Genomic DNA, 21,269 nt, shown 5'->3' with positions numbered 1-21,269 from the left:
CTTTCTTCATCCCAAGTTGCTCAAACCTATTCTTATTCAGGGAATTTAGAGCTGTAGAAAAGGTACCAAAAGACTTTGGAGGCAAAGGATTTTATTCCAGTTACTTCTCTTTCTCCTTTGAATTTACAGGTTTGGGTCTATATAAGACTTCAGAAAACTCTATCATTTCATCAAGAACTTCTCTGCCCATATGTTAAACTCATATCCATTATACCTCCTCTTTCAACACTAGACTGTTTTGCAGATGTCTGTCTGAAGCAGTGGTGCTCACCCTTTCTAATCCAGTAGTCCAGTGAATAGGGTGTAGCTAGTCCCTGAGCTGGATCAAGTGTGGAAGGCAAGGTCCATGGGCCAGATCCAGCGCAAGGACTGACCCTACTTGCTGGGTTCATGAATGAGTCCAGTCCCATGTGCTCTGTCCGAAACTGCAAACTGACAACCCTCCCCATGCTATATCTGGGGCCATGCACGACCTTTAAGTGCTGGCCTGGTCTGGCACATGGGATCATGATATATAGCCTATGGTATTACCCATAGGTCCAAAATTTAGCAATGGGGAATGGTAACAGTAATTGCCATGGAGCTCCCTGAACTGGAAGAATTAAAATTGCCACCTTCTCTTGCCAGTAAAATTTTCAGACCTCTCGGTAGCCACATGGGCTGGATGACTCAGCTCCATGGGCTGTATCTGGCCCTCAGGCCATACCTTGAGCGCCATTGGTCTAACAAATGTCTATCCTTCAATTATATTGTTACACTAAAAGTATTTTTACTTCCTTCTTACTCCTTTTTGTGTTCTGCTGTGCCCAGAAAGAAGTTACCTGTCACTGGGCAGGGTGGATAAAAATCAACATTTAAAAAAAAAAAAATTTTTTTAATGAATTTTTAATTTAAATCCATTTTTTTTATTTAATCATTTTGTTAAGATGCTTTTAAAAAAACTCTATATAAAGATAGTTTTAATTTTAAGATATGTTAAAACTCAAAGATATCATCATGGAATAGGAATTATAACTTCTACTTGTATACTATTTGAGACAATATATTCATGTAACCTTTTTAGAAAAGTTTCATAAATAGGTCATAATATATTGGGGCCCAATCTTATGGGGTTCCCAGAAGTTTCTCTATAATAGAGTAGTAAAGATTAAAGAAAACCACTCCACCCAATGGGACTCAGTGCTCAGTCTACAAGATCCCATTAAGCATCTCTGTGATGCTTAGTTCCAGTTTTCTAATTGTGGATTTGTGTCTCTAGAGCTAACATCCTTGTTAACAGCAGTATATGGAGATGAGAGATAACAGACTTGATTACCTACCCATCAGCCCTTGCAGTTTCTCTGCAAGTTTGTGTGCCCAGAGGCAAGCCCTTACCTTTCTCTAAAAGTGCAAAATTTCAAGAAGTTAAATGAATAAAGAATATCAAACAACATGAATGCACTTTTTGTAGAAAGCAGGGATTAAATCAAGGCTTCCTGACCAGTGATTTAAATCGATTTGATTTAAATCGAAACCATCCTATCACTAGAGTTCTTTGGGATGGATTCCACATATTCACACTCAACTTTCTTTTAATTTACTTGAGAATAAGATGGCCTGGCAATGGTAGAATCACATTATCATGTTGGATAGTGAAGTTTGAAGGTTTACAGCCTGTAGACTAGAACATCAATGGCCCATATGCCAAGGATTCAATCTCCAGAGCTGAAGGTGAGAGCTGTAAAACTTCCTCTGCAAATTTGGCATTCACACAGTGGACTTGCCTGCTCTTCATCTTAAAGAGAATAATCTTGCTAGTAATCAGATGGAGGTATGGCTAAGATTCCCATATTGATTCTGAAAACAGAACAGGAAAGTGTAAAAAGGAATCTCTGAAAGTGCTATGGAGGTTTGTCCTGTATTGGCCCTTGCATTTATATAGGCAGCCCCCACTTAATGCAGTTTCGCTATAGCGCCATGTTACTACATACCTGTTTTCAGTTAGCGTTTTGTTATAACACTCAGTGCAGGGCTGCAGAGAAGTAGCAACAGAGATGTCAGCGAGTGAAGAGGTGAGTGATAGCCAGTGGGGCTCAGGGCAGGGCAGCAGGAAAGTGGGGTTTGCTCCTGCATGTGGTGCTGGAATTGGTGTGAAGGAGTGGCAGTGGTGAAAAGTGGGGAAGGGGGATGCATGACCGCAGAGTCTGGGCTGGTGCCCACGACCAGGGCCAGAAGGACCCAGAGCGGGGCAGCAGGAGCCTGTGGCCAGCGGGCAGGTGGGGAAGAGTGGCAGCAAGAAGGGGCAGGTGGGCAGATGGTGGGAGCATGGGGCTTGGGGTCCCAGGACATGTGCATGTTGTCCCCTACCCCAGGCCACACTGGGGCCAAGCCTGCAGAGCTCCTCCCGTCCCCAGGCTGCAGTCCCCCTGCCCCTGGGCTGCAGCCCATGCCGTGCTCCAGTCACTCGCACACTAGCGGGGCATGGACACAATCCTGAGCCTGCAGCAGTCTGGCAGCAGCAGATAGTCCCAGTGCCAGGTGCCTTGGAGGGAGCCCCCGCTGGGCTGAGCAGAGCATGGGTACTGGTGGGTGGGTGGCCCCACTGCCTCCCACGTGCCAGCTGGATCCCTGCTGCCTTCTCGCTGTAAATCCCTGACTGGCAGGGCCCGGGACAGGGTAGCAGGAGTGTGGGGTCTGGGCCAACAGGTTGTGCAGAACCAATTATATTTATTTACATTACACCCTATGGAGAAATGGGTTTCACATAATGCTGTTTTGCTTAGCACTTGGTTTTTCCAGAACCAATTAAAAGTGCTAAGCCGGGTTGCCTGTATTCATAGAACAGGACCCTATGGACTGTGGGCCATGTCTAGTTTGCAAAGCCAGGACATTTGTAGTGACTTGGCAGCAGATCAGCACTACAAGGGAGTGGGGAGAGAAGTGGCAATGGCATTGGATGGGGAGAGGGGTTAGCAGTGGCTGGGAGGGAAGGAGCAGCCCATCTTTGGACGTAGCTCCATTGAAGTGGCTCACCATTCTTAAAGGCTGTTGTCTGTACCCTAAAACAAAGGGCAGTAATGTCTGCTAACTACATTTTGTGCTTTTGAAGTAAGCAAGCATTAATGGTTCACTACAGTGACATGAAAGTTAATAAGTTACATGGAAATGTTAAAAAAAAAAATCACATTTTTCTAAAAATGCCTATTGGCTGATAATGAAATGCCAGTATTCCCAGAGCCTGATGAAGGGTGTTTGAGCCTGAAACCAGATACATCCCTGAGGTCTTAACACAAGCATTCATTTCCATGACTACCGTCATAAAAAGCAAGCTGTAAATATGTTGGTGTAATTAATTATTATGCATCTTTCTTAAGTTATGCCTTGAAAAATATATGGATGAACCAGAATATGAAAGTAAACTATTCCTCAGTCACATGTAATGCGTTGGCATGACAAGAGGGGATTTTTTAAAAGTTGCACATGGTATGAGCTCAAACACTTTCAGTTTGTGCCATTATTGATGGCATTTTCCGAATGTGCATGACTTATTATATATAGTCACATAATTTTAGATATATGCAGTGTCTGAGTGAAATGTTTGCCCTCTTTTTTTGGCTTAACTTTATGCATAGTGTTGAGAAACTTTCTAGTTTAGCCTTGGATCTCTTCCTCCCCGCCATCTTCTTTTTATATGCCATCCTGACATTTATTACCACTAAGGCCTTGGTTTTAATTATTTCTTGGTATCTCAGAGGCCTGCATGATGTTTTTGTTGCTCTTTAAATAGCGTGTGACATTGAGTCAAGTCTGTAGGTTTTTAAAATTTGGATCCAAAACTGCTTGATACAGGAATCTTTAATTTATCACAACTAATGAGCATAGTTCAGTTTATAATAATTGTGGCAGGCCTGTGCCCCACTCACCGCACCTCCGGGTTCCAGGTTTGCATGTGGTTTCATCCTGCTTTCTGAAGCTGGAAGCGGGGCTGTGGGTTGGTCTGGCTCCTCAAAGCACCTGGAATAAGAGGAGCCAGCCAGACACACACTAGGGAGAGCAGGAAGGAGAGAGCACTGGCAGCGCCTCTGGACACCTTTCCCACAGCTGGCATGAGCCAGCAGAGCTGCAGATTGACGGGCTGCTGGGCAGCTCAGCAGCTTCAACTGTGACAGGGGCTTCTCCACTGCATTTGAGCTCTCAGCTTTTAAAGGTATGGAGTCCACCCAAACTGGATGTGACCCACAGGTACGCACAGGGTGGCTGGGGCAGGACAGAGACATCCCAGGACTCACTGACCAGTCCTGCCTGGGAAGCAAGCCCAGCAGGGAGCCAGGGCTTGGAAGTCACTACACCATAACGCCTTCAGGCCCTGAAACCCAAGAGCAGGCAATGCCAGGACTGTAGGAGAAGCAAGAGCGTGGGAAGTCATCCTATAGGGTGCTATCAGATGTGGCCAGGAGCCAGCCAATCCAGAGCCCAGTACTCTTGGGGTCACCGCCCTGAAGCAGAAGTTACATGATGGGCACACAGTATACCCTATGCGTAGGGGAGGGCACCGAGGAAGAGGTGTCCAATGCAGCGAGCATCATTGCCCTGATAGCATGCACCCCAGTGAGAATTTCTGTTTGAGTATTGATAAGTTGTTCCTTTTCTGATTGGAAACACTGGTACCACCCAGGATCATCCCTGGGTGGGGAGTGAATCAGGGCAACCGCCCCAGGCCCCTGCTTTGGGGGGGCCCTGCAGAGCTGGGCAGAGAGGCCACGGTTGCAGTTTAGTCCGTCTGCCTGCCCAGTGGATTGGACGGCTCTTTGCCTGTTCCAGCCAGAAGTTCCGGCCACCACCCGTCCCACCGCATCCAGTGTGCCGGGGCTTTCACTCCCTGGCGTAAGTGGGATGGGGAAGGGGGCCCCACACTGACTGCTTTGCCTTGGGCCCCACACTCTGCTGGGATCATCTCTGGTACCACCAGTTGGGTAAACGGGGTGGAGATGAACTGCCCAGGAGTGGATAGTGACCTGCAGCGCATCCAGATTGCGCTGAGACCCAAGCCAGACACCCGAGTGGAAAGGGTAAAGGGGGAGGTAAGGTGTCCCACAGAAGAAACACCAGCCAAGGCACCCAGAGTTTGGGAGACACTGTACAACATCCTCTGGTGGAACCTCAAATAACACCAAGTCGTGGCGGGCGAGTGGAGCTGGTGCAACACACTAAAACGAGAGCACAGCAGGCCAGCAATGACCTGGTGAGTGCAGCCTGCCACAGCTTGATACAGGAATCTTTAGTTTGTCATAACTAATGAGTATAGTTTAGTTTATAATAATGAGCAACTAAGAACCGATTAGTTGGAGTGGGAGCAAAAGCTGCTAGAAAACAGCTATATGGAGGTTAGACAACAAATCATGAGTGCCAGGTTTGAAGGCATAGGAAAATACTATTTTTGAGATTCTTTTCAATGAGTGCTAGGGCCTCTCTACACATGCAGATAAAGGTGCAATGGAATCTAAGTTGCAATTGTGGGATTGTGCATTAGATCCCATTGCACTTTATTGCTGGTTCGGTGTAGTGCGGGGGCTGGCATCATGATCCTTCTGCATTGGCTTCTGCGTCTGTGAGCTCCGCAGCTGACAGAGCTTGTAGTGCTCTGAGCTTGAGCTTCATCGGCTTCAGGGCTAGCAGTAGGGAACTGTGGGGAGAACTCTGCCACCGCTGTGAGCTTCATGAGGTGTGGACCTTGCATCAGGGGAAACACTGCCCCTCCTGTGAGCTCTGCAGCTGACAAGGCTCACAGAGGCAGCAGGATTCCCAATGCTGCCACCACTAAAACCTCTGAACTTTATGAGGCTCATGGGGGACACACATGAATGGCAAGAGGCATGATTATGGAACCGCACTTTAGATTATATCATGCCTTATTATTGGTGCAGAGGGAGCCCAGGATCATGATGCAGGCCTCTAAGATACCAAGAAATAATTAAGATTAAAGCCTTAATGTCAGGGTGGCATACGACAGGGGTTTTCAACCTTTTTTGAGCAGTGTACCCCCAGTGGCCAGTCCAAGAGTGGAGGGGGAAGCCTGGCTTGGCAGGGGAGGGGAGAGGGAGTGGCAGCAGCTGCACACCTAGCAACAGCGTGGGGTGGTGGATGGCGGTGATGGTGCCCACATGCAAGCTTCTCCCCCTGTGGCTGGTGCACACGCTGCTGCCCTCACCCCACCCTGGCTCTGCTCCTGTGAGGAAGTGGTGCTTCGTCCCCACCTGCGCAGACCCCCTGGGACCTTTTAAAATACAATGATTCTGAGCTCCCGTGGCTGCAAGCCCCACAGCTGATGGGGCTTGCAGCAGGGGCAGTGTTCCCCGCACGGGGGCAAATAGTGATTAAAAAAATTAAAGTTGGTAGGGCTCTCTGTAACTTGTTATTTTAATAAGAGAAAATCTGAAGAGTATGATTCTTGGACCTCCTATGGCCTCTTCCAGTAACTTGTCTTTTTTGCCATTCCTTTTCACTTGGGTATACAGTAGGGCCAATTATTTCCAAAATATTACTTGCTTGCTTCCATACTGTCTTTATGAAACACAGATTTTGTAGTTCACCTATAAAATAGTGTTAGGAAATACTGAAGTTTTATCATTTTTTCATGGAGTTTCAGTTTGTAAGCTTTGCACTTTTTAACACAATTTTCAGTTATCCTGTTTTGATCTAGTTTAACTGAGATTTTAAAATTAGGGTTATACTGAATCCCAGCATTAGGGGATCAGCACTGTTATACTACTTAGAGGTATTAATAATATTTGGGAGCCTCGGTAACATCCTCTAGTAACATTGCTTAGTTTACTGTTTCCTTGGCAAAGAAAATTAGTAAATGTATATTTGTCCTCCCCTGTGACAGCTGAATTACGTGGTGTATATGTTGAGACAGTTATAAAATATTATTTGACAGATGGTATGGTTGTGTTTTAGGATTTATAAAGATTATCATCTGTCTGGTGTTCAGGACACCCTGGGGTTAAATTGATACAAGAAACAAAAGAAGATATTTATAGTAATAACTTCAGTGCTTCATAGCTCCGTACTGTCATCTTGTAAAGCAGCTCATGTCTTATTTGATATCACACTTCTTGTTGATGACCTGACACACCCCCTTGAGCCAACAGATGTCAGCAGGTTTGATGGGCAGAATCTGAGGTCCTAGTAATTGAAGGTACCAAAAACTAAGAGCCATATTTGGACTATAGATGAAAGGAATTTTTAATATTAATTTTCATGCTGTTTGTTCTTGTCTTCCCCCTTCATTGGCTTCATTCACCCCTTAAGTATTTAGTGGCTACTCCCCTGTGTATGAAGAATTTTTTGTACATTTTAAAGGGGGGAATAAAAATCCCTTAAGGGAGTGCTTAATCCCTCGTTATCCAATTTATATGTTGTTGTTATAGCCATTTATAATTATATACCTTTCTATGGCACTTATCATGATAGCCATAGTTAGGTACTGCAATTCATGCAGAACACTATGTTAGGAGTCAGTGGAATTTCTTTGAGATTTGGATGGCGTAAACTGTGGAAGCGGCAGGGAAAGAGAGTCTCCCTGATCTGGAGCAAATGTAAAATCTGTCTGTAATTTTGTGAGGTCCAGTGTTGGTAATGCAATATGCAGCATGTTGAAGTAAGTATATAATTACAATTGGAAAATTTTTGTAAAACCAAGCAATATAATACAAACCATATTTAACTGATCCTTTTAAGTCAATTTGAGACCTTTCCAGAATTCTGCAGCTGATGTGAATAGTGATTATTCAGGCATCATATTTGGAAGTAAGCCATTGATTGAAGTAGGGCTGGATATCATGAAACGCAAGAAAAAAGGGAAAAAATGAACTTTTGGTAATAATGTCCCTTTTACTTGGATATTAGTGGTATTATCACATACTACTAATGCTGTTGCGGTTTTGACATTTTTGAGCTGGTCACTTTTTAATAATTTGTTTAGAGACTGAACTTTTCTGGCATATTTCCTCCTATGTTTGTTTTTAGTAGTGAATTATGCCAGGGCTGTCAGCTTGCCTAAATGATAACAAAGCCTGGCTGTCTCATATATCTGTTTTGTTTTTTACAAGTTAGTTGGGGGGTGGGGGACAAGGAAAATTATTTGTAGGATATGAGTGTATCTAGATTCACTCGCTCAACTCTTAGCTTGCCTTTTGAAAGCTCTGCTATATTCACTACTTTAGTGGTTAAAAAGCTTAAGATGGGAGTCAGTCCTATACTAGATTTGCTGTATGGTTTAAATCCAGTACATCTGCTTTGGGGAAATATGTTCATTATCTCATGAATGCTCTCTGATACCTTTTGTTCATGCTTGTTTTGCTCCATTTTGTCAATTATAATGGCTTATTTCCTGTCAACCATAAAAACATAATTAATATACTGAAAATGGTAGATAATAGTGCTGCTTAGACTCTGTTGGATAAAAGAATAAGCGTAGATTGGAATTCTAGTTATGGTGTTGCTGGATTATTTCTCATATGCCATGTTCATTTTGAGTGCTCCTTTTTGACCCACAAAGCCCTTAAAATGAGTCCCCATTGTCCCTCTGCTTTGGCTAGTCCTTTCAATTCAAAATATATGCTGAAGTTATCTGTTATTAGAAGAGATTGAAATGGGCCTGTCTATAGTGACCCAGCAAGCTGGTACTTCTCTTCAGATGCTACCAATTTGTGAAACAGAATTTACATTTTGATTTTACAGTTATTGTATAATCACTTCAAGCTGTTGCAAGTTGGAGTGTCGCTGTTTCCTTAAGTGTATGCATTGTGGTTTACACCAGCTCAGAATATGGTCTGCTGTCATTCCTTTATGATTGTGAGAATAGTAGTTAAATATGAAGTGAATCCAAGTCAGCCTAGTAATGTGTGCCTTGTTCTGTAGAGAACCTACTGCTGTAGCTTTGAAGGGTAAAAGCTGACCCTGTTAATCTTGTTAGGTTATTAAAAATGAAGACCTATGATAATTTTAATATTGTTATTGTTCTCTTTCACTGCTGAACAAACTATGCAAGAGGGATGTTCATACTATGAAGATCTATGCAATCTACTGGGATGTGGGGTAGGGCTGCATTTTGCAAGAGTACCACAATTTATTTTTCCAGCCTGACACGGTTATGCAGCTGCTTATCACACTGAGTGACAGTTGTTTCAGTCACTTAGCAACCTGTCTCTGCAACTTCCTGTGTAGTGTCCGCTACATCTAAGGGAAGCAGCATCTTCTGAGGCAGGAATATTAAATTCACCTGGGTTCTGGGTCAGATGTGGACTGCAGAGCTTGTTTTGTTTTCCCTTTCACATCTGGAATGGCAACCAGCAGCCCTGGTCCTGTCTTCTACTTAATACATTAGATGGTAAGCACCCTTACTTTGCAACTAATCCAGTTTTGCTGTTCCTGATAAGGCCTTCAAAATGTATAGACTCTCCTTAAAAACTTTTAGTGTCATCACATTTTGATGATTTTGGGGTGAAATGAACACACCAGAGGGTAGGGAACAGATCCAGGCGGATCTGGACAGGTTGGAAAAATGGGCAGAACGAAATAGGATGCAGTTCAACAAAGACAAGTGCAAAGTGCTGCACCTGGGCAAAAAGAACCACTGTCACTTACAGGCTGGGGAATGACCTTCTCAGCAGCACAGCAGCAGAAAGGGATCCTGGAGTCATAATTGAGTCCAAGATGAACATGAGTCGTCAATGTGACCAGGTGATCAACAAGGCTAACTACACTTTATCATGCATTAGCAGGTGCATGATGAACAGGGCCAGGGAGGTGATGCTTCCCCTCTCTGCGGCACTGGTCAGGCCACAGGTGGAGTACTGCGTCCCGTTTTGGGTACCGCACTTCAGGAGGGATGCGGAGAATCTTGAGGGTTCAGAGGAGGGCCACACATATGGACAGAGGCCTGCAGGCAAGACCTTATGAGGAGAGACTGAGGGACCTAGATCTCTTCAGCCTGTGCAAGAGAAGGCTGAGAGGTGATCTTGTGGCTGCCTATAAATTTATCTGGGGAGGGCAGCAGGGAATAGGAGATGCTCTGTTTACTAGGGCACCCCCTGGAGTAACTGGGAACACTGGCCACAAATTGACAGAGAGCAGATTTAGGTTGGACATCAGGAAAAACTTCTTTACAGTAAGGTTGCTAGAATCTGGAATGGGCTTCCAAAGGAGGTGGTGCTCTCCTTTACCTTGGGGGTCTTCAAGAGGAGAGTAGGCAAGCACCTAGCTGGGGTCATCTAACCCCAGGGCTTTTTCCTGCCCAGGACAGGGGGTCAGACTCAGTGACCTCCTGAGGTCCTTTCCGACCGTATCATCCATGAATCTATGTTCTAATACAACATTATGTAGCATAAAATGGCATCAGTGTAGAACTAATAAAGATGCAACCTTAAAGAAAGATTAAGCAGACTCTCAGTTTTTGCTTGGACTGGCAGCAAAAGGAAGAAGTACTGCCACATGAGGAGAAAAGTGTAAGTATACGCTGCCCAAGTCTAATTCCAAAGCATTCATGTGGTGCTGGTAAGCCAGGAGTATGTGTTTTCTGCTCAGAACTCCAGGTAATATGTTGCTTCTATAGCTTTACCAACAAAGGCATTTATAAACTTGCTCGGGGGAGAGCACTTTAATTGGAGCAGCTCCAAGAGGCACACTAATTAAAAGCACCCGGAGCGTCTTGTGTATCAACATCCTCATGCTGAAAAATGATGGTGGGGTGCTTTAAACTGAAGTTTGTCACACAAGCTTTAGTTTAAAGCACCACCACCACCATTTTCCAGCACGAGAACATGTGATGCTGGAGTCCGCTGGAGCACAGTAATTGCGATGCTCCAGCAGACTCAATTAATTGATTAATAGAGTCTACTCCAACACACTGTAAATACAGTTCACCGGAGCAGCCTCCCTGCACGTGTATAAGAGCCCAAAAGGTCGACATGACCATGCGTGTATTGACTTGGCTTTATCAGTATGAAGTATATAAAAACCCAGTCAAATTCTGAGTCTTCTCTATTTTGTAAACCAGTTTGCATTGTGTGGAAGTTCCTTCATTTTGATCTGTTCACTTGTTATATGTATTATTATAAGAAAGAACAAAATCGGTTCTCATTTTTTTGTTTTAATTCCATAGTTTAAATATTAAGAATTGAATGTAATGCACTTTTAGCTTTTTTAGTTGCATTTGGATTTTTTGAGAGCATAAACACCGATGCCCTAAGTAAAAAGGATGATTGGCTTGTCTTTACAGCTTATATTCCAAATACAGTAGACTTAGAGAGATACCTTAGGGTGAGCAGACGTACCTACCTTTTGAGAGATGCTTCCTTTTGTTGTGATCCACTGTTCCTTAATTATTTTCAAAATCACCATATTGTTACTGCTTTGCCTTCCAAACTGAAACTAATTCCTATGAATGACCCTGGCTTTACATTGTATAAGTACAAAATCGTTTTTTTGTTGATCTGTTTGCTGAAGATGCAATGCGTTCTCCCATACTTCACTTATGCAGGGTAGGAGGGAAATACAAGAGGTTTCCACCTGGCTGATCTCAGCATGTGTGAAGAGGTTGACGTTGCCTCTTCGCGGGAGCCTGACGGCCCCAGCTGCAAGTTATCTGAGAAGATCACCACATTGTGGAGGAAACTCCTAGTGCATCCAAAGCCAGCTTTATTAACTCTACAGCTTTATTAACTCACCAATGCGATGCTGCGGCTAGTAAAGCGACCAAAACGCTGGCTTGCATCCATAGATGCTTCTTGAGCAAATCCCGGGACGTCATTCTCCCCTTGTACTCGGCCTTGGTGAGGCCGCAGCTGGAGTACTGCGTCCAGTTTTGGGCTCCACAATTCAAAAAGGATGTGGAGAAGCTTGAGAGAGTCCAGAGGAGAGCATGATCAGAGGTCAGGAAAACAGATCTTACAATGACAGCCTGAGAGCCATGGGACTCTTTAGCCTGGAAAAGCGCAGGCTCAGGGGTGATCTGATGGCCACCTATAAGTTTATCAGGGGTGACCACCAGGACCTGGGGGAACGTTTGTTCACCAGAGCGCCCCAAGGGATGACGAGGTCGAATGGTCACAAACTCCTGCAAGACCATCCTGTTTCAGGCTGGACATAAGGAAGAATTTCTTTACTGTCCGAGCCCCCAAGGTCTGGAACAGTCTGCCAGCGGAGGTGGTTCAAGCACCTACATTGAACACCTTCAAGAGTAAATTGGATGCTTATCTTGCTGGGATCCTATGACCCCAGCTGACTTCCTGCCCTTTGGGCAGGGGGCTGGACTCGATGATCTCCCGAGGTCCCTTCCAGCCCTGATGTCTATGAAATCTATGAAACTTGCCAGGTGTGCTGGATTAGCTCTCCGGGTGCTCCGGGAGGTATTTCCAGCCAGGAAGCCCAGGCAAAATGGGAGGAGAGTGAAGGAAGGCGAGCTGGGTGGAATTGCTGAACACCCAGCTCGAAGAAACCCCAGGAACAGTGCGGCAGACCAGCCACTCTGGGAGCTCGGAGGAGCTCACAAATCATAGCGGGGTTAATTGCTGCCATGATCCGTTAATTATCTTGGTGGCATTTCAATCACCTGATTAAGCTACAAAAAGCTGTGTGGCAGGAGTTGCAAGTGCCGGCAGGCTGCGGGTAAGGTAGAAGCTAAGCCTGCCAGACAGTTTTCATTCCTTTTATTTTTCTTCTTTTTCATTGTCTTTTTGAAGCTGAATTCCACTGGGGACACCTGCAGCCAGGGTCAGACTGGGGAAAAGATCATTCTTCCCAGAACCTAGAGAAACATCGAAGTCATAGCAGGTGAGATCTAGGAGGAACTCCAGTCCGACCAGGTGGCTAGCATTTTTCTTTGGTGGGGACAGGCAGACGAATGTCATTGTGGTGCAGAGGGCCAAGTCCTTATAAGGTATTCCCCAACAGCATGTTGAGAGCATTCCTTGTTTTCTTCCAGGTAGTCATTGCAATTTAATAGTAGCTCTGTCCTTTTCAGCTGCACAATGAGAATTCTTGCAACCTCACTTGTACATGCTGTCCCATTGATTCCAGTGGTTAGCTAACATGAGAGAGGGCTGCAAAAATAGCTCCGTAGTTAGAAGTATACCAGACTACATCTAGAAAAAAATATAAGCTTTCTTTTATCTGGCTAGGCTCAGATATCATTAGTGTTACAGAAATCAAGATCCCTCTTTAAAATTATACCTTTTTGGGTGTTGTTGACACTCTTCAATCTGTCCTCTGTATGATCATTAGGAAAAGTCAGCCCAGTAGCTTTAGTGTTGGCAAGCTATCAGCAGCTGAAAATCAGTCATTATAAAAAATTGTATGAAAATCTCTATTCCAGTGTTACAACCAGTTGCTTTCTATGTTAATAGATAGAAGTGTCCTCTTCTTTGTTTTAAAATAATGACTGATAATGCTTCTCACTTTACAAAATATTTTGTGTCTTATATTAGAAAAAAATAGTAGCTTGGCCTGAGAGTTAATCTCCTAAAATGAAGCGGTAAAGACTAAAAATATTCTAGTCCTGGGGCAGTCATTGCATGTTGCCTTTGTTCATTACTTATTTGTGTCACAGCTTTAATTTGGGGTTTCTTTTTTTGTCACTTAAGGTACAGTTTCCTAGCATTGAAATTGGGAGCTCTCAAGACGAGATGGTTTTGGTCACTGGCATGCAAGCCCCCAGAGGGTCAGCTAGAGGTATCTGAGGGCTGTGCTGTCCCCCTCAGGTAGAGACTGGGGCCATTAGCAAAGAAAACAGAGCACAGTGGGGTCCTCCTGCCCCTGCCATCCCCACCTGGCACCAGCCTCTGTGCCTCCAGAGGCCACTGTCGCCCCTTTTGCCTCCTCCAGGGACTAATGACACCTCCCTCCCCAAGCTTCCCCACCAAGCCTTATGCAGCACTCCCTGTCATGCCTTCAAGGGTGCCCTGCTTCCCTGTGAAATAATTTAAGAGTGCTGCAGGGTGCAAGAAGGTAAGCACTGCAAGAAATAAATTAGTTTTTGAAATAGTGCGGCACTAAATTCAGAAAAGTTATTGAAGGATGCCATGGGTCTAAAATGCAGTGCATTTTCTGCTGTAACCAGATCATGTCATGACTTCTTTATCCCTCTGTTTTGGTTTTAAATTTGTTAAATGCAATTTCAGCGTACAGTATTTGGAAAGTAATGTTCATTCACATATTCTCCTCAGAGAACCTGTTAGACTCACTGGAAATGTTAAATAGATCCTTTTTCTGCAATATATTTAGGTTTTTAAATAACATATTTATTATAATAAGAAATGTCTTCTAGTAAAGTAACTGATCTTTTAGAGAGAGCAAATCTAATATAGCTGTAAGGTGGTGTCTACACTAGAACTGCTTTATTGGTATAGGGCAACTAGTATGTTATTTCTGGCTAAGTACATGTGTATGGAAGAAGCTGTACTGGCAGAGTTGTGCTTTGGACACGCTCTTCTAGACCAGTAGAAGCACAGTTTTGCCAGTGTAAGTGTGTCCCCTGTTGTTTTTTCCTGATACACTTATGTCATTCAAGGATCTCACCTCAGCACCCCTCCCACCTCTTATTGATGTCCCTGTGTCAGCAGAAGTCTAGAGCTTACACCTGACCTAAGATAGTTAAGCTGCTTTTCCTCCTTTTTTATCCTTTTTGAAAGTATTTAGATACCTCCATGAAGACTTATTTTCATCCTAAATTCATGAACTGAAGAGCACTATTGAATGTTTCCTGACAAAAACCTTTCCTTGTTTCAGAGGAATCTGTGAGATCTATAAATCAGTGTGCAATATTAGCACTTTTTAGAAATCTAAGATAATTTTCCCTATTTCTTCTAACTTTTACTTTTTCTAGACAGACTCCTTGATAATTTTTATATTTGTTATATTTGTGACTGTCAGTAATAAACGATACCTGCTTTTCTTATTCCAGGGACAGACTTCATGGCTGTTGTTCATTAGTCCATAACTTGCTATCTCAATTAGGTAATTCAAGGAGATTTATTTATTTTCTTCAAACTATAACTTCCAATTTAAATTGTAGTAGAGGTAGCCTTTCCACATGGTGTAGGTGATACAGGATTTATTAGGTTGTTTCCCCCTTACTCAAATCATTTTGGCTAAAAGATTTTCCTTATTACCTGTGTTTTTAATTGGCTTTCCTTTTATAGTCCTTTTCTCAAATAATCTGCGTTTTTTTCTGTTCTGTCCAAACATAAGACTTTACATTCCCAATGGGATAATGAGAGAGAAAGCCAGATGTGTCGGTCTTTAACTCTCCTTGCCCATAGTTGGTCATAAAGTGGATCCTCTATTTCTGAGGAAGCTTTCTGTTTTCTATGCCACAGCTTAATACTATGTTGCAGGTTCTGGAGTCTCAAAGATTGGAAAAGGAGGAAAAGATTATTAATGGCATAAATGGAATGGGTTGGTGAAGTGCCAGTTATTCCAAATGAATACATTTTGCTGTCTTTAGTTCTTGCCCCTTGAAACAGGCTGTTTGTAAAAGCAATGGGATTAGGTAAACAGTGAGTGTTGTAAATAGATAAAGCCTAAATGACTTCATAGATAATTTGGATGCCATTGATAAAATTTATTGTAACATTCAATAGAATGTTCAGTTCTAAGACTGCAATATATTCTTTTAAAAAAGCCAACTTCCTCTCCCCCCCTTCCCCCCTCCCCCCCCCACCCCCCCGAGAAAAAGTGCACAACTGTTCCTGTCCTGGTCCCAATAGCACTATTTGCTAGTCAGAAACTACGTTTACATTCTCAGTGTCCAAAAAAATACAGTCACACCTGGAAATAAGTACTGTGTTGAAAGCTGCTTGAAATGGTAGTGGTGAAAAGTTCAATTATCTACTGAACTTCTGTATTTACAGCATGAAATGAAAACATAGTAGCAAAATAGATTCAAATACCTGATGCCTTCAGGCAGTACCAAAGTTGCAGCACAAATCTGTTATCAGCTTTCATCAGGCTACATATTCATTTATAATATAGTTGAATTGTCCTTCATTACTGAATCATAGCTATGAAAGCACCATTGTGTGATTGAAGTTACATATGTATATTTCTCTTGCTTTATAAATGTCAAATTAGCACAAGTCCAAGAAAATGCCTTTAGTAAGTAACCTTACCAGTAAAATATACCCCCTCCCCCAATCCAGATGGTAACTTCATTGATATGTGACATACCTGCAACTGCAAAACAGTAGGTTTAAATGGGAGAACAGTCTGGCCTGTTGCCCCATTGCATACGGAACTAGAATTAGTATTTCCTAAAACAAGCATAACCTGTCAGATGTTTTTCTTTACAAAGTGAATTAAAACATTGGGAAACCTTTACTATTAAGAGCATGGTAGAGTAACTTGGAGGAACTAATGAATGTTAGTTGACTGTAAATATTTTTTGATTCTTAAAAAGCTAATAAATATAAAGACAAAGTAGTAAGCATTTATGTAAAACTCAGAATGATTGCAGACAGCATAACAAAATAATACCACAGGAAAAGTTCAGAATAGGCTTCTGTCTGATGCATCCCAAGATTTTTCAGGTCCCATTTAAAAAGTGAAAGATGCATTCTGTCTGTGACCAAACTAACACTTAGTTTACTGTAAAAAGACAAACACAGTTACTTCAGTTTTATTCCCAGGTTTATATCTCTTCATTAATAGCTCTTGTCCACTTGTATTAGAGAGGAATAAAAGGTCATTTAAAATGCATCCTGTAATACAAGAAGGCATATTGTTTTCCATGTGGCCTATAGAAACAAAAAATGGGAATAGTATATTCTGTACCATTTAATCATAGGATAGCAATCACATTGGATGCTTCTTCTGACAAAGAACAAGGTAAACAAAATGATAAAGCACATGTTCATATAAATCAGTCCTTTCAAGGGAGACCAGCAGGCAATGGAAGAGTCCCTGTTCCCTCCCGAGCACTACTGGGAGTAACAAGGAATAATGGCCATAAGTTGACAGAGAATAGATTCAAGCTAGACATCAGGAGGCGCTACTTCACAGTCAGGGCAGCTAGGATATGGAACCAACTTCCAAGAGAAGTGGTGCTCACTCTTACTCTGGGGGTCTTTAAGAGGAGGCTTGATGAAACACCTTGCTGGGGTCGTTTGACCCCAGCATCCTTTCCTGCCCATGGCAGGGGGTCAGTCTTGATGATCTGCTCAGGTCCCTTCCGACCCTACCAACTATGAAACTAAGCTTTTTTAAATCTCTTTGACACTGTCAGTATCTAGTTATTAAAAAAAATGTTATCCATAAGTGGGAGAGAAACAAACTTATGACCTTCAGCACTTAAGCAGTATAATTGTAGGCATCAATCCGTGGAAGGTGACATGCTAGTCATTGGCATGACAACACAGATCCTTGCGTAGGTTGTGCGTTTACTCTAAATTCAAAACTGTGAAGATATAACACACAGGCAGAACCATGCAGTAGCAGTGTTAAGGTAAAGTTACTGTTTAAATTTTGCAATATGTACTGTGGGTTCACTAGACCTTTTAAATTGGTATTTGTGCTATTGTTGTAGCCCTCTTGATTTGTGGCAAGGATTAGTAGTGAGAAACATGGAAACTATCCTACAATTATTGATAAAGGAAATTATATTTATGTGGAAATGTAGATTTTCAAACCAGCTCACTCATTAGGCTGCAGAAAAATGCTATGATATAGTAACATGTGTTGCTATGTGATCGCTACATCACAATTCCTACATCACAAACCTATTCTAGTTTGGAGATTTTCTTCCTCCAGAAAAATTAATGCCTTTTTCCTTTTCTTTACCACATAAGCTTTCCTTCCATCACCACTCTCTTTGCTTTTCCTTTTTTTCCAGCTTTAAAAGCAGTAATTTATTTACTGATAGGCCAAAGATCAAGGCAAAAATAAACAAGGGACATCACCCAGCTGCCAGAGAGAAGGATGAATCGGGATAACTCTCATAAGTGATTCCATATTAGATTTTGATTTCACTTGGATATGTAGTTTGTTTTGCTTTGTTAATGGATTCTCCAATATAGAAACAGTGTGCTCAGTGCATTATCTTACATCTTTGATGTATTACATAAACGGTTAGAGAGTTTTTTGGTTGCCTTAATCAGTAAATATACTTATTGAATTCAGTGCTAGTTCTCTAAGCACCCAGTAGGAAGTGAAAGGTAACTTTTTATTTATCTTCTGCTAAGTGAAGTAAAGAACTGGAAGGGGAAACACGGCAGTGCCTGGTGACAGGTAAATGTTCATCACTGTTTGGAGAGAAGGTTGGGTTTATCAGTTATGGAAAATCCTTCTTTCTAAAATGAGGGAAACATAGCTACTCAAGGATATTTCTGCCATGCGTAAGTCGTTATGTAGTGGGGATATATCTAAACTGCTGCCTCAGCAAGCCCAAGCACAGAGTCAAGTAATGGCTTGCCTGCCCTGTGCACGTCTGAGCTCACAAATGTGTGGAGTTAACTGGCCTAGTGCAATTTTTTATGCATGCCCTGGCACCATGGTCATGCTCTCTCAGTCAGAGACCCTGAGCATAGCATCAGGACACACACACAAGATCATGGTGAGCTAACAAATGGTTTCTAAGACCTGCTGAATCTTTATTACTGTTGGTCATGCACAACAGGAAAGAACCCAAGTTAATTCTCAGATAGAGCTTGCATGGGAAAATATTTTTATTTTTTAAATGAACCAATATTGAACACCTTCAAGAGTAAATTGGATGCTTATCTTGCTGGGATCCTATGACCCCAGCTGACTTCCTGCCCTTTGGGCAGGGGGCTGGACTCGATGATCTCCCGAGGTCCCTTCCAGCCCTAATGTCTATGAAATCTATGAAATCAATATGTTAGAGAAATGCAATACACATGCAGTTCCATGATGACATTTTATGCTTACATTTTGGGGGACAGAATTGCATTTTAAAAAGATAAAATTAACAAAACATGCCTAGAGATATTTTTAATCTGCCATCCTATAAGTACTCAATTGACGCGTGTAGACAGTAGAACAGTCAGAAACATGAAGAGCTCACATAGCATCTCAATAGTTTTCTCCTGTTACAAGTGATTGAGAGAGGGCAGAAGAAAAAAGGTTAAAAAAAAAGTTCAGAAAACACATTATCTTTTTATCAGAGATAGTGTGAATTAGCATTTTTTTTGTTTTTCAGAAATAAGATAATGCAAAAGTGCACATTTTATGTACACAGTGATAGAGTGTATGATAAACTATTGACATTAGATTTCTGCTTATTAAAAGTGATAATATAACAAAGGCACACATACCCTTCCTTGCAAGCTATCATAGTACCATTTGAAGGGCATGTTAATCATCATATATATGAGAACACACACACAGTGCTTCTTTATTTAATATGCCAGAATCCTAAAATGAATTGTCCAAGATGTCAGAAACCTTAGCCTGGCTTCAGTTTTAGTGTGAAAGGAAAGAATCAAACTGCAAATATATGGTAAAGTGCTTGCAAAAGAAGACTAACGGGGAGAAAATATTTTAACTTAAAGGACAGATCAATACAGTTCTCTTAAACAAAAATTTTTGGTTGGTTCATTTTGTCAACTTAGGTTTAATATAGCAAGGTCCATGAATGCCACAAATATATTGTAAAATATACCAATTTCAAATCCTTACAGCAGTGGTTACCAACCAGTCAATTGTGGAGCCTCTGACAGTTGATCTCAGTCTGTCAGAGGCTCCACGATCAGGTGTGGCAGGATGACCATGTCTGGGCTGAGCCATGCCCCGTGCTACCCAGTCCGGTCTGGGTGAGTGGGGTCGGAGCCCAGGCAGATTGTCTGGAGGGATGGGGGGCAGGGTGGAGGCTGGGGGCGGGGAGAAGATGAGGGGTGGTAGATCCTGCAGTGCCCTTTACTTACAAAAAGTAATCTTCACCATAAAAACATTGCAGACCCCTGCCTTACAGATATGATGGACCATTTAATGTGGCAGACTACCACAGACAAATCAGGAAAACTTTGGAAAGCGAGTCCAACAGAGATGCAACAGCCCATTTGCAGCTGCAGTGAGCATCACTTATAAAAACCTTTCTAATAAAATGGTCATACCCTGAATTGCAGTGTGGAAGTCTTCCTGGTGCCAAACACTAATATACACCATTCTATTTTTTGGCCACTTCCAGCCACTGCACTTTGAGGGGAAATGACCAGAATCTGTTACAAAACTACAGTCAGATAGTCTCCTTCGGCCTGGTTCCACACTCCTAAAATAATTGCATTTTTGTGTCCCTACAATATGTTCTTAAGTATGGTGCTGACAGTATTTTTTTTGCAAGTCCCAAAAGAACAACATTTCTCATGATTGAACTGAATTTAGTTTAGTATCTGAATATTTCCAAGGACATCAATACCTTCCTTGGTCTAGTAGTTTTCTGCTCTTATAATCCCCTCCTGTGGTAGACCATTACAGAAAAAAGATATAATATGAAGTTTAGCCAGTGTCATGCTAATGTTCACTTTTATTCCTTGCCCTTCAGTAGTTTCTTGATCTTTTTATTCTGCTTTTTAAATAAGAAATTATAAAAATCAATGAGTTTTGTAGATGTATTTTTCTTTTTGGAGTACCTGTCATCATTTCATTCTTATCTAAAGGTCAGCTAGTTTATTACCTATGGTTATGCAAACTTTTGATTTTTTTTAAAGGACTTACTGAATTCCCTTAACAGATATAAACAGACTGAAACACTAGCTAGGAAAACCAGGAAGACAGTCTCAAAAACTAAATAATGAGAAGGAAATATCAGCGACCATGTCTAAAATAGCAAAGAAGTCAGGGAGGGTGAGAATAGAGTAAAAGCTTTCTGAGATCTGGCCAGGAACATTTTCTTGGAGACCTTGGTGAGAATAGTTTCAGTAAAACGGGGAAAGAGAACATCTAATGGTATGTTTTCTAGATTTTCTCCATTCCATTTATAGCATTGTATTTTTGTCCTTGGATTCCTGTTTCCATATCTGGATGCTACAGCAGTACTAAGACTGGTCTTATATAAATGCAGAAGATGAACAGATAGGTATTGGTAGGTTCATTATTATCTTCCTGCAGTACCATTTGAGAATGTATCGCTGAGGGAACATGGTAGGTCTCTGGCTTTGTAAATTGTCTTGTTGTAGTCGCTTATCTGCTAACCAGTTTGGAAGACTGGACATACTGTTAACTAGGGGTTGGCAGTATTTTGGAGTAGATGGTCACTTTAATGGAGCTTAGCTCTGAGG

General features: G+C 42.2%; 1 protein-coding gene across 9 annotated transcripts in view; it reads left to right on the top strand.

Annotated features, from left to right (window-relative positions):
* Positions 1-21,269, top strand: part of UMAD1 (UBAP1-MVB12-associated (UMA) domain containing 1) — a 133,088-nt gene that overhangs the window by 95,598 nt on the left and 16,221 nt on the right. Inside the window, exon 8 of one of the 9 annotated variants that reach the window (XM_090046958.1) lies at positions 12,723-12,813. The exons of the other annotated variants lie outside the window; for them this stretch is intronic. Within the exon in view, the coding sequence (XP_089903084.1) occupies positions 12,723-12,791 (69 nt within the window). The 3' untranslated portion in view covers positions 12,792-12,813. The remainder of the gene's footprint in view (positions 1-12,722; positions 12,814-21,269) is intronic. 9 annotated transcript variants of the gene reach the window in all.

The sequence above is a fragment of the Crocodylus siamensis genome, chromosome 5, assembly GCF_052110815.1.
Source record: "Crocodylus siamensis isolate JL-2025a chromosome 5, ASM5211081v1, whole genome shotgun sequence".
NCBI classification, from domain to species: Eukaryota; Metazoa; Chordata; order Crocodylia; family Crocodylidae; genus Crocodylus; species Crocodylus siamensis.
Note: the sequence above shows the minus strand (reverse complement) of the source record. Positions and strands in the feature narration are given on the sequence as shown.